General features: G+C 53.7%; 1 protein-coding gene across 8 annotated transcripts in view; it reads left to right on the top strand.

Annotated features, from left to right (window-relative positions):
• The window catches only part of PPARD (peroxisome proliferator activated receptor delta), an 87,539-nt gene extending 78,766 nt beyond the window's left edge, over positions 1-8,773 (top strand). For all 8 annotated transcript variants that reach the window (XM_072833315.1, XM_072833322.1, XM_072833323.1 and 5 more), the window contains 5 exons: positions 2,681-2,835; positions 3,553-3,691; positions 5,050-5,252; positions 5,427-5,877; positions 6,633-8,773. In XM_072833315.1, coding sequence (XP_072689416.1) covers positions 2,681-2,835; positions 3,553-3,691; positions 5,050-5,252; positions 5,427-5,877; positions 6,633-6,880 — 1,196 coding nt within the window. In that variant the 3' untranslated portion in view covers positions 6,881-8,773. The remainder of the gene's footprint in view (positions 1-2,680; positions 2,836-3,552; positions 3,692-5,049; positions 5,253-5,426; positions 5,878-6,632) is intronic.
• Positions 8,774-13,150: the final 4,377 nt, after the last annotated feature.

Below are 13,150 nucleotides of genomic sequence, written 5' to 3'. Positions count from 1 at the left end.
ACAGAACCTTTATCTTTAGAAAACTGACTCCCAAACCACCACCACCTCAGTATCCCCGCTGCACATGCACATGCACGAAGCCTACCCCTGGAGGATGCATACACTTCTGCCCACCCTAGCACCTCATCCCCTCTGCCTCTCTGCCGTGTGTCTCAGTTACTTTTGTTCTCTTATTCCAAATGGGCAGGGGGAGGGGTGCCCTTGTCCTATTAGCCTGCCACTACCAAGCATTGACAACTGCTTTTGGGTTCTGCAGCTTGTGTCTGTTTACCACCCAGGGGCAGGACGGTGTGATCCAACACCCTGACACTGCCCTGAGTCTGTTTCTCCACAGTCCCATTTGCAGCACTTCCCTCTGAGACACTCGTCCTGGGTCTGTCCCCAGGATTCTGAGCTCAGACTGCTTTGGGGGCTGGTGAGGCTTGAACATCTCAGCTTCTCCCAGGGTTCCCAGTGATCCTGAGGCCCCTGAGCCAGGGGCCAGTGGCAGGTCAGGGGAAGTGAAAGGAGGCTTGGTCTGGTTCTAGGGGTTCTCTGGGCCTCATAAGCAGAGACACCGCCACCCCCCTTAGATTTATGTGAAGCTGTAGGGGAAGGGATACAACCAGCCAGAAAGAGGACAAGTCACAGTCCCTGCCTGCGTGGGGTACACAGCTTGGAGTATGCAGAATTATGGCTTTCTGATAGGCACAGCCCTAATTCACACTGATATTCACATGCACTTCCAAGTTCTAGGACTTCTCTCTATAGTAACTGTGTTACTTTTCACCATGACTTTCATTTTAGAGAAGGAAACTGGGGCCCAGAGGGCAAAACTGGGTGTTGAGCCCAAAACACCAGTTTGAACTCAGTCACATTCTTAACCTTCATGCCTGCTCTTTCTGAGCATCTGGAAGCCAACCTGGAAGTCTTCCAAAGCTCTCACCTTGGAGCCCAGAGAGAGCAGCAGTCGCCTTCCCTGACAGCCTCATTCTTGAGTGGTGGCTCCTTCGAAGTCCTGCACCATCTGCCTGCCCCTCGGCCGGTGTTGCCACTCGCCGTGTTGTCTCAGTTTTCTTACCTCGTTCTTACTTCAGCTAGTCGAGGGCAGGGCCTGGATCCTGCCTTGCATGCAGCAGGTGCTCATCAGATGCCTGTTGAATGAAAAGAGAGGATGGTATTGCCTCCTGTGGTGCAAATGACCAGACACCTGCCCAGCATCCAGGGCCAGGAGGGAGAAGAAGGCGGGCACTGCGAGAGGTTGGTTTACTGCAGCTGAGATTCGGTGGTGGAGGTGGGCTTTGAGATCCAAAGGCAATGTGATTAGAGATGTCCCATGTCTAGCAGAGGAGGCAGACATGTAAGCCACAAAAACAAAACTGCTTGAAAGAAGTGACACAAAGTGAACCTGCACACAGACCACACAGATTGGAGAAGGAAGTGCCGGAAACCCTCCTGCTCAGCATCTGCACAGGTGTCTACAAAGGGGTTTTATGTGTGATCTCATTTTCTTCCAGCAGCTCATAACATGAGCTCTGTGGCCCCCATCACTGTGCCCCCAGGATCTGCCCGGCCCCTACAGCCAGGTGGTGCCAAGTGCAGGACGCCCAGGGAGCCTGAGAACCCCTTATGTCACAGTCACTGCTCAGAGCCTGCTCCCTATGCAGAAGCGGCACCCTGGGGGCAGAGTTCCTGCCCAAGGGCCCTCACACCCTGGTGGAGGACATCCAACACTGGGTCAGCACATACAGACTGTCATGTTGTGGCTGAGGCTTTGGAGGAAACCATAGTGGCTCTGCCCTCCCACAGGAGCACTGTGCCCTCCCAGGCAGCCCACTCTCCCTCATCTGTGGAATGGCTGAAGGTTGGGAGCTAAGGCCCTGGAACAGGACAGGCCAATTTTAGGAATCAGGGACTTGTGGCTCCCCTGCCCTTGCCAGCCCAGGGCGGGGGGCAGGCTGCCTGATCCTCTCCGCTGTGGTCTGGTCTGGTGTTCGTGCTCCCCTCTCTGTGGCTGAGATAGGGCTTGGCTGAAGGCTTTCTTCCTGTCACTCCGAGTACCACAGGGGGGGAGCTGAGGAAGGTGTGAGAAGGGTGGGGTACACTCTGGGGAGGGTGGGTTACGCCTTAGGAGGGAACTCAAGATAATTTGTGGAGTGACCTTTATCTGGATTATAGAAAGGGAGGAACGGCAGCCTGGGAAATGTTAAGTCCGGGCGCGGCTCCATGGCATGGGTCTGCCTAAGGTACCGTCCTACTCTGAGCCACTGATTCTCTGGTCTGGGGACTTAACCCCTGCCCCTGAGGAGGTTGCTCGAGCATCAGGACAGAGCAGAGAAGGGCAGATGGGCAGGCCAGCATCGCTGAGGCAGGACACACACACACCCATACCCCTCTCCTCCCCAATGGTGAGTACAGCCCAGGCAGGCTCTGACTTCCCCCAATACTGATAAGCTGCCATTTCCCAAACACCTGCTGTATGTCAGGTCTAGGGAAAAGCCCTGGGTTCTAGATGAAGGAACTGATCCTCAGAAAGGTTGACTACTTGAGGCACATAGCTCTTAATGAGCTGAGTGAGAGCTGTGTGATTCAGAAACATGGGCTCTTCCTACCATCTGCTCTGCCCCCGTGGGCCCCAGTCACTTCCTTGGGCCCCCATCATGGCAGAAGGTGAAGCCACCCCCATGTTGTGTGTTCGCAGACCTCTCCCGGAGCTCCTCGCCACCATCACTGCTGGACCAGTTACAGATGGGCGGTGATGGGGCATCGTGTGGCAGCCTCAACATGGAGTGCCGTGTGTGCGGGGACAAGGCATCGGGCTTCCACTACGGTGTCCATGCGTGTGAGGGGTGCAAGGTGAGGCCGTGGCGAGTGGTGGCTGGCAGTCGGGGCTGTATTTACATGGTGAGATGACCTGCCAGAGAGGCCAGGCCCTGACAGAACCTACTATACTTCCCACCTGGGAGGCAGCCAGGTCCTGGGGACCATTCCAGGCCTCAGCCCTGGTCCCTCTGGTCCCTCCCTGCAGGGCATCACCCCAGTCACTCTCCTGGGCTGTCTGGCTGCCAGCACCCCCTGGGGATGTAGCTCTCGAACACCGGCAGCACCCAGTGAGGGTCTTGGGCTGAACCATCACCCTGACCTCAGTGTTTCCTGCACCTGAAAGAGTCTCTCTGAGGGAAAAAAGGAAACTTAACATTCCTATTTCCAGGGCTGCTTTGGGGCTCATCCTCCCAACTGCACACCCATCAAAATTTTATATATTATTTTACTAAACCACTGTCTAGAAAATGCCAAGAACCAGATACATTTATGAAGAAATCAGGTTAGCCATGATACAATTTTATGTTACCAAACTAACAAGCATTTAAAGGATGTATGTAACTCTCAAAGGTTTTAGAATTGTTTACTCTCCTCCTCCTCTCCAAAGGAAATTTCCCTGCATTACTTCCAAATTTCAGGAATTTCTACATCTTCACATAGAACTGGGGCCCCTGACTTAACATAACCCATTGGGCAGAACAGGATTCTCCACATTTTGTGGCTTCTTCTCACCTCTTCACTGTCCCTCAGGGCTTCTTCCGTCGGACGATCCGCATGAAGCTGGAATATGAGAAGTGCGAGCGGATCTGCAAGATCCAGAAGAAGAACCGCAACAAGTGCCAGTACTGCCGCTTCCAGAAATGCGTGGCACTGGGCATGTCGCATAATGGTGAGAGCCACCCCGAGCCAGACACAGGAGATGCTGGCTCCACACAGCCTGAGACCAGAATCAGGGGAGCCCAGGAAGGGAGAGCCCTCAGAGCAGTGCCTGGCACACAGGCGCAGAGTAAAGGTCAACTCTGGAGCCTTGGAGCCAGCATCAGCCGTCCTTCCCCAGATCTGCCTTCCCCAGACTGCTCAGCATCCGCTGTGGGTCTGGGGCCTGGGGCAGTCACCTCCTCCCAGTACCTGAGGCTTACCCTCGCTGGCCCAGACGGGAACTGGGAATTGACCCCAGCTCCAGTAGCATTGGAAACACCACTCCCAGAACCTCAAGCCTGTCTCAGCTGACCTGACACGGTGTCAGGAGCCACTGCTAAAGCCTGGGATCACCTTGGCCCTTCTTAGTTATTGAAGGCAGGCAGGAGCCAGTAAGTGACTGCACGTGTCAGCTGCCGGGAGCCAGACAGGAATTTCCTGGAGGCCAGCCACTCCCAGGAGACACAGCCTGCCCTGAACTCGGGCCTCCTACAGAGTCTTCAGACCCCATACAGTAGGATTTTGAGAAACCTCACCTGCCCCCTCTTTGCCTGTCTGGGTCAGACACTGCCCCCCCACTGTCCCCACCGAGGGCTGGGGAGAGCCTCTTATTTAAATGTCTCCACCCTGTCTTGCATTTTAGATGGTGGCAGGACCCAAGCCCTCCATTGGAAGATTTTCCTAGGTGATGGGGGCTGGCGGGTCTGGGGTTTGGTCCCTCCCTTCAGTGTGTATCTGCCCAGGCTCCATTCCTTGGGTAGGCTGAGGGGATTTCCTAGGAGATCTCAGGGCCAGCTCATTTCTCACTTTTTCTCTTAAGAGAAACCAGACTTGGATCCTGCTCCATTTCTAATGACTAATTTTTTAGTGCTTACTCTGTGAATATTCTTATTTAATTGTTCAGACAGTCCAGTGAGATTTAAGTATTAGCCCATTTTTCTTACCAATAAAGGTGAAATAGCCTGCCTTAAGTCACACGGCCAGTAAGCTGCCAAGCTAGAGCTCGAGCACCAGCCTTTGACACCACAGGCTGTCTTCCCGCCTGTCACACTGCCCCACTGCCTTCCAGCCACAGTGGCTCAGTCAGCTCCCTGAGTTAGGGTTCCTTGTATGCCAGGCACTGTGAACAAGACAGAAGCCCTATCCCCCTGGAGCTTACATTCTAGCGGGGTTCCCCAACATTCCAGTGTGCTGGCTGTAGAGCTTCTGAGGGTCCTGGGCTCAAAAAGTGTGTCTCCATTTCTGGCCCACGTACCTGTAGTGAGACAAGGAGGTCAGGGGTGCCAGCTCCTGCCCGGGCTCCTCGATGACCCATCCCCCTCAATACAGCCATCCGCTTTGGCCGGATGCCAGAGGCCGAGAAGAGGAAGCTGGTGGCAGGGCTGACAGCAAACGAGGGGACTCAGCACAACCCACAGGTGGCTGACCTGAAGGCCTTCTCCAAGCATATCTACAACGCCTACCTGAAAAACTTCAACATGACCAAAAAGAAGGCCCGTGGCATCCTTACGGGCAAGGCCAGCCACACGGCGGTGAGTGTCACTGCTTGCCCCAGCAGTCCCAGGCTCCAGGCTCTGTGCTGCCTGCCTAACTTCTGGGGGAACCGGGCCTTCTCCCTCCCCTTGCGCCGTGGCCCAGGCAGGGGTTCGGGGAGTGTATGGGTGGGTCTCCCCAAGGCCCGGCCTCTAACAGGGCCTGGTTTGCAGCCCTTTGTCATCCACGACATCGAGACGTTGTGGCAAGCAGAGAAGGGCCTGGTGTGGAAGCAGCTGGTGAACGGCCTGCCACCCTACAAGGAGATCAGCGTGCACGTCTTCTACCGCTGCCAGTGCACCACAGTCGAGACTGTGCGTGAGCTTACGGAGTTTGCCAAGAGCATCCCCAGCTTCAGCAACCTCTTCCTCAACGACCAGGTGACCCTTCTCAAGTATGGTGTACACGAGGCCATATTCGCCATGCTGGCCTCCATCGTCAACAAGGACGGCTTACTGGTGGCCAATGGCACCGGTTTTGTCACCCGTGAGTTCTTGCGAAGCCTCCGAAAACCCTTCAGTGACATCATCGAGCCCAAGTTTGAGTTTGCTGTCAAGTTCAATGCCCTGGAACTTGATGACAGTGACTTGGCTCTCTTCATTGCAGCCATCATTCTCTGTGGAGGTAAGTGAGGGGGGGGCAGGCGGGCCTGCCCCCCACACCCAGCCCTTCCGGGGCTTGGGCCCTCACTGTGGGGCACCAGGCTGGAGCCCGAACAGCATGGGGAGGTGCCCATGTGAGGATGGCAGTGCAACCTCCGAGGCACCAACCACATGGAGGACCAGATCCCTCTTATAGATGGAGAGGAGACAGAAAAAAGACTGAAAAGAAATATGCCAGCATGTTAATGGGGATGATTTCTGATGGTGGAGAAGTTCTCCATATTTTACCCGCGTTTTTCAGATTCTGGTACAATAAATAGAATAATCATCATGCTGACAGTGCCATAGAGCTTACTTCACACCAGGCACTGTTCTGGTTCCTTTTCCTAGATTATAACTCATTTGATCCCACTCAACACAGTGGATGCATCACCCCATTTTACAGATGCACAAACTGAGGTCAGAGAGGCTGAGTGGCCTACCCACAGCCTTGTCACTGGTCTGTCGTAGGGATGGGAATTGGATCTAGGCAGTGAGTCTCTTAACCATGAGGTCATACTGCCTTTCTCAGCAGGAAAAACAAAACGAAGGAGACAGGCCAGGACCAGGGGTGGAGGGACTAGAATACTCTGTGGAACAGTCACTGACGGGACAGGGCTTGGTCTGTCACATCAGTAGGGCTGCTGCTCCCTGGGCCAGGTCACCCACACGGGGTAGAGGTAGAGATAGGGGAGCTCCCCTGCTCCCTCCCACAACCTCTACCCTGTGTCCCCACAGACCGACCAGGCCTCATAAACGTGCCCCAGGTGGAGGCCATCCAGGACACCATCCTGCGTGCCCTCGAGTTCCACCTGCAGGCCAACCACCCCTACGCCCAGTACCTCTTCCCCAAGCTGCTGCAGAAGATGGCCGACCTGCGGCAGTTGGTCACCGAGCACGCGCAGATGATGCAGCGCATCAAGAAGACCGAGACGGAGACCTCGCTGCACCCCCTGCTCCAGGAGATCTACAAGGACATGTACTAAGGGTGTGCGCCCGGGGCCTCCAGGGGTGAACGGACAGAGCCAGGACTTTCTGTGGAATAACCCCCGAGCCATGGGATCAGTCCTGTGCGCAGACACACGGCCACTTGTTCCCTGCCTTCCCCTACCCCCACCTTTTCCATCCGCCTCTTTCTCAGACCCTCTTTCTTTTCTCATTTCTTTGCGCACTCTCTCTCTCCCTTTCTATGGGTTTCCACCTTCCTTCCTCCCTCGCCTTCTCTCACCTTCCCTCTGTGTCTCCCCATCCCTTTGTGTGCCCCCCTTTCTCTCTGTGAGACAGTTTGTGTTACTTCACCAGCAGCATGAAACGGGTCCTCTGCTTTCGTCCGCCTCATCCCCTGTCCCCCAGGAGCAGGGGGGGAATGGGCCTTCCCTCTGTATGAACATTTTACCTGCAAGGGTAGGGGCCTTGCTTCTGTCTTCACAGCAAAGGACTTGGGCCAGCCAAAGAAACACTAAGCTCTCTGGGCCCGGCTTCCTGGGGCTGACTGCAGTCACAGCCCCCCAAGTCACCGGGGCCCTGCCTTGAGGGCCGGAACACCTCCCCCACACTGTTGCCACCCTCCCCTCTGCAACCCCTCTCCAGCAGCACGCCCCAGCCCCACCAATACCAACACCCTCTCTGTTCTTTTACCAGTCTTCCAGGCCAGTGTCATTAATGGTCCCCTGCGCTGGCCGCTGGGGGACAACTCCAGCCTGGAAGGAGGTGGGCTTCCCTCCTGGGGCCCCCCACCGAAGAGGAGCAAGCCTCAAGAGAGGCAGAGGCTGGCAGGAAAGACAGCAAGCAGCATACTTAATTCTGACCCCAGGTGTTGGGGTCGTCGGCAGCCCCTCTCCCACCACCCTGCAGCAGCCACCAACCACAGCTCCTATTTCTTCACCCAGTGCCAGGGCTTGGCCTCGGCTCCAAACAGGAGCACAGCCAAAAGCTCATGCACACACACACACCCCCACACACACCCCACCCAACACTCCCTGGAGCTGCCACTCCAGCACAAGCAAGCACTGAATCACTTTACCTGTTCCTCTCCCCTCACCCTCACCCTCCTTTCCCTGAGGTAGATGGGCCAGCCGGGCCTACAGGTGAGCGAGCGGGCAGGGGTGCCCTGTTGAACCAGCCCAGAACCTGCTCATGGAGGGCATGCCAGGAATAAACTGATCCCACCCGGTGTGACATCCCTTTGTCCCCGCAGTTCTGTGCTCCCCTCCCCTGTATTCAGCCCCGCCAACCACCTGGAACTCACCCCACACAGCTTCTGGTGACCGAGGATCTTGCCAGGCCCAGAGGATCTTGCCAGGCCCAGGACGGCTCCTCTGGCCCTTGCCTCTACCCTTCCCCTCCTCCCAGGTGAAGTACCCGGCCTCAGAGGAGGGACCAAAGCCCAACTTGGATGCTGTGTCTGAGCAGGAAGGCAGAGAGCCCCCCCACAGCCTGCTTCTCCAGGAAGGAAACTGGCCTGGAGGGATGAGGGACTGGGGAGGGTCTCTGAGAAAGGTGGGGAAGACCTGAGGTTAGAGCCCAGGCTTCCTGGGTCCTGTCCATCTCCCCCCACCTTCCGTGCCCTGGGATCATTCTCTATGGACGAGACTCTTCCCTCACCTGCCCCCACCCTCAGCTGACCAAGGATTGGGGTTGGGGTGCTCCCTCTGAGCCAGCGCTGTGAAGGGAAAGATGCTGTGCCTGACCCCCCCACACCCCCTCCCGCACCCAGGCCTGGTGCTGAGGATCTAGCTCTTTTCAGTGTCTGAACACAATCTCCAAAACTGAAATGTATATTTTTGCTAGGAGTCCCAGCTTCCTGTGTTTTTAATATAAATAGTGTACACAGACTGACAGAACTTTAAATAAATGGGAATTAAATATTTAAGACTCGATTGAGGCTGCCTCGGTTTCCTGCATGTTCTTCCTGGGGGCTGATGGGACTTGTCCCCCTGCCCCTATAGTGCACGAAGGGGGAAACGGGGCCGCGCGAAGGAGACTTTGGGGCACAGGCCAGGAGGGTTGATCGGGCTCCCCCGCCACCTGGCTGCTCAGCACTTCTCAGTCAGCGAGGGTGGAGGACCGAGAAGACACTGCCCTACCCCGCGCGGAGCATCTGTGGCACGAGGGGGAGAACAGGTACGCGTGCCCTTGGTGCCGTGGCACAAACCAGGCCGGGGTGAGGAGGGCCCTGGAGGAAGCAGTCCCTGCACGTGAGACCCAGCCTTTCCTTGGCCAACACCCCGGTTTTCTCCTCTGCTTCCAGGGGGGCCATGCTCGTAGAGGCTCCCCGAGAGCCCAGCCCTCGGCAGCTGGTGAGGCAACCTCAAGATGGGTTTCAGTGCTCGTCCAGCCAGGAAAACAGACACCCCAACACATTTCAAAATGGGGGATTTAGTATGGGAAATAGTGACAAAAGGATTGAAAGGCCTGAAAGATCAAAAAGGGGGAAACTGAGGTCATCCAGACATTAGTAACTGGGCAGACACCGTCACTCCCAGGGCCGTGTGGGCAATGGGATCATCTAGCAGCCATAGGATACCCACGGACACTGCAGAAACCAGGAGCCCAAAGCCACTGTCCGGCGTGACCGTAGAACCGGAGTCCTTGCACACGACACCTAGGGCTGCTGGGTGGCCTGGACCACCACCGCCGCTCTGCCCTGGGGACCTCCTCCCTCCTGTCTTCCAGTCGGCTGCCTGGACCTCCCGTTGAAAAAAAGCACCTCAAGGGAGGCTAGGGAATGTAGTTTGCAGACTTCCAGCCCCCAAGGTACAGAGGAGCGCGAGGGGGAGTGGGAATGGAGCCCAGATGAGAGCCCAGAGCCAGTGATTAACTAGCCGCCAGCTGGAGGGGGCGGCCCCAGGAGACGCAAGCTTAAGGCCATGGTCAAGTCTGGCTCTAGCCTCCCTCTTGTCTCTTGCTGGCCAGAGCGATGTGAACTCCATCAAGTCCCATAGGGTTCATCTCAGCCAGGAGAGTGACAGTCCCAGGTGAATAAGAGGATGGAGGAGGAGGAAGAGGAATGCTTGGAACAGGGGCATCTCTGAAACTAATAGCCTTGCTTATGATGGAAACTTGTGGTTTGCTTGGTGTATTTGGCTCACCAAGTATCCTTCACTCACATCAAGTCGAAGACTGGCTCAGCTGTTAATGGCTAGTCCTCTTCCCAGCACTAAAGAGTTAAGAATATGGGATGCCAAATAACTAGCTGGCGCTTAGTTCAGGGAGGAGAAAGTAAGTCTGTTTTTGTTGTTACCTGGCTTCTGGTGCTGCAAACAGCATCACTTTGCTCCAGTACCTTATTATTAGTATCACTAAGTGATATTCTTTATTAAGCACCTATTCTGTTGTCAGGTATCCTGCATGCATCATCTCTTAATTCTCAACCACTACCCTAAAGGTAAATATTATCACCTGCCATTTCACCAGTGAGGATGCACAATGAGAGACATTAGCGAGTGTGCCTGGTCACTCAGCTTGGAAAAGGCATATTCATTCAGGGCCCTAGGACCTCTGCTGTTTTACCCATGAGGAAAACTTGGGGAGCAAGTCGATCTCTTTTCAATGTTGCTCAGGACAAATGAATCAAATATTTAAAAGAGAAGAAAGCAACCTTAAGAGAATGAGAAGTTACTATCTTTGTAATAGCTCTTTAAAACCAATGCAATAAGGGCACCTGGGTGGCTCAGTTGGTTAAGTGACTGCCTTCAGCTCAGGTCAGGGATTGAGCCCTGCATCGGGCTCCTCCATCAGCGGTGAGCCTCCTTGTACCTCTCCCTCTACCTGGCTCTCTCCCTGCTTGTTTGGGCACTCTCTCTTCCTCTCTCTCTGTCAAATTAATTTTTAAACTCTTTTAAAAAATAAAATTAAAACTTCTGCAATAACTTTATTTTAAAAAGATGGGGCATGGGATCCTGGGGTGGCTCAGTGGTTTAGCGTCTGCCTTCGGCTCAAGTCATGATCCCGGAGCCCTGGGATCCAGCACTGCATCCAGCTCCCTGCTCGGTGGGGGAGCCTGCTTCTCCCTCTTCCTCGCCCTCTCCCTCGCCCCCTCCCTCTGTCTGTGCTCTCTCTCCTGCTCGCTCTCTCTCAAATAAATGAAATCTTTTTTTTTTTTAAATATTTTATTTATTTATTTAGGATAGTCACAGAGAGAGAGAGAGAGAGGCAGAGACATAGGCAGAGGGAGAAGCAGGCTCCATGCACGGGAGCCCGACGTGGGATTCGATCCCGGGTCTCCAGGATCGCGCCCTGGGCCAAAGGCAGGCGCCAAACCGCTGCGCCACCCAGGGATCCCAAATAAATGAAATCTTAAAAAAAATAAGATGACTAATATTTTCAGCATAGGTGGCCACAGAACTGGCATTGTCACATGAGCAGAGAGGCTGATGGGGAATGTGAACAGGTTGAGTGTGGGGTTTGTAGGCTGTCTAAGGAGCAGGTCCTCACTGACGCGAGGTTCGGGTAAATAGGAGGAGGAGGAAGAGAAAGGGCTGGTCATTTAGAGGGATTCCCAGACTTCCAGCTTGGTGGATCAGTGGGATCCTGCATTCACACTGGGATTCCAGGAAGAGGGCGAGACTCAAAGATGTTGAGCAGGCAGTGATAATGCAGAGAAAAGGCTATTAACACTGTATCCTTTTCTTTCTCCCTCTCATCCATCTTTCTCTGCAAGAAGGAAGCTGGTCCTATGTAAGCTGATCACAGGTTGCCCACAAACCTCTCCTGTACCTGACCTTTCACAGAGTGAAAAGCTGAAATTTCGGTTGTGGAGAACTTCCTAATTTCATTAGCTAGAAATTAGCAAATCCTAAACCCTCTCTTCAGAACTGGACATTGTTCTAACTTGGTTATAGAGACACATTTTGGGATTATCTCCTTTGCTGGTATTATTAAAACTTAGTTCACAGGCACCTGGGTGGCTCAGTGGTTGAGCGTCTGCCTTTGGTTCAGGTCCTAGGATTCCTGGGATGGGGTCCCGCATCAGGCTCCCCTCAGGGAGCCTGCTTCTCCCTTTACCTATGTCTCTGCCTCTCTCTGTCTCTCATGAATAAAATCTTTAAAACTAAAACTAAAGCAAAAAAAAAAAAAACTCAGTTCAAAGAAGGAAACAGATTCCCAGGGTCACTCTGCTGGCCCAAATAGACCTTGTGGGACTTAGAGAAAGGCATCCCTTAAGACACTTCACTGCCATCTTCTGGAAAATAGTTGTAATAAATGTAGTAAAATCTATGCAGTGATCCCAGTGGTGGCTGAGTAGGAGTAGTGCCTTTTGTGTTATGTACAACCTATCCAACCTTACATGCCAGCCTTGAGTTTTCCTTGTTCCTGGAGCAACGGGGCTTGAAGGCAATGGTCTTCTCTCCTTCTGCCCTCTCATAGCCAGATCCGATGCTGATTCTTCAAGCAAGGGAATGGCTGCTGCCCCTTCAAGTCTGATTGTATTTATCTGCACCAGCTACCAGATAAAGCCCTCACCTCTGATCCTCGCTGGACTGAGAGTACGCAGCTGACCTCTGGGAGTGAGGTGGTAACAGCAGGCATATGGGACAGGGAGGCTGCTGGTCATGTTTATCATAAATGTCTGTGATAAATGTAAAACCCATACATGATGTCCATAATGATAATGGTGTCTGCTAAGATGCGGCATCTTTGTGCTATGTACAACCTGCCCGACCTTACGTGTCAGCCTTGACTCTCTTGTTCCTGGGGTAATGGGGATGAAGCTGATGGATTTTCATTGATTTCTTTCTCTACTCCCAGGGCCCAACAGTGTTCCTAGGAGGCACAGAACAGCAGGAAGACGAAGTGTTCTTCATGGACTGTGCCCTGGCCATGGCCTTCTGGAGTTCAGAACTCTTACTAGGTCCCAGTTATTCTTTTTTTTTTTTTTTTTTAAGATTCTATTTATTTATTCATGAGAGACACAGAGAGAGAGAGACAGAGACATAGGCAGAGGGAGAAGCAGGCTCCACGCAGGGAGCCCGACGTGGGACTCGACCCCAGGTCTCCAGGATCAGACCCTAGCTACCTTAAAATTATTTTGGGGAAAAAAAAATTTGGCTGCAATGGAAATCAGATCCAGCTCAAAACATTCCTATGACTTATCATACTGTTCAGGGGCGCCTGGCTGGCTCAGTTGGTAGAGCATGCAACTCTTGATCTCAGGGTCATGAGTTCAAGCCCCACATTGGATGTAGAGATTACTTAAAAACGAACAAGATATTCCTTTGGCTTACATACTATTTAGAGTGAAAACCAAAGTATTG

The sequence above is a fragment of the Canis lupus genome, chromosome 7 (assembly GCF_048164855.1).
Source record: "Canis lupus baileyi chromosome 7, mCanLup2.hap1, whole genome shotgun sequence".
NCBI lineage: Eukaryota > Metazoa > Chordata > Mammalia > Carnivora > Canidae > Canis > Canis lupus.
This window is presented reverse-complemented; position numbering and strand designations above follow the sequence as displayed.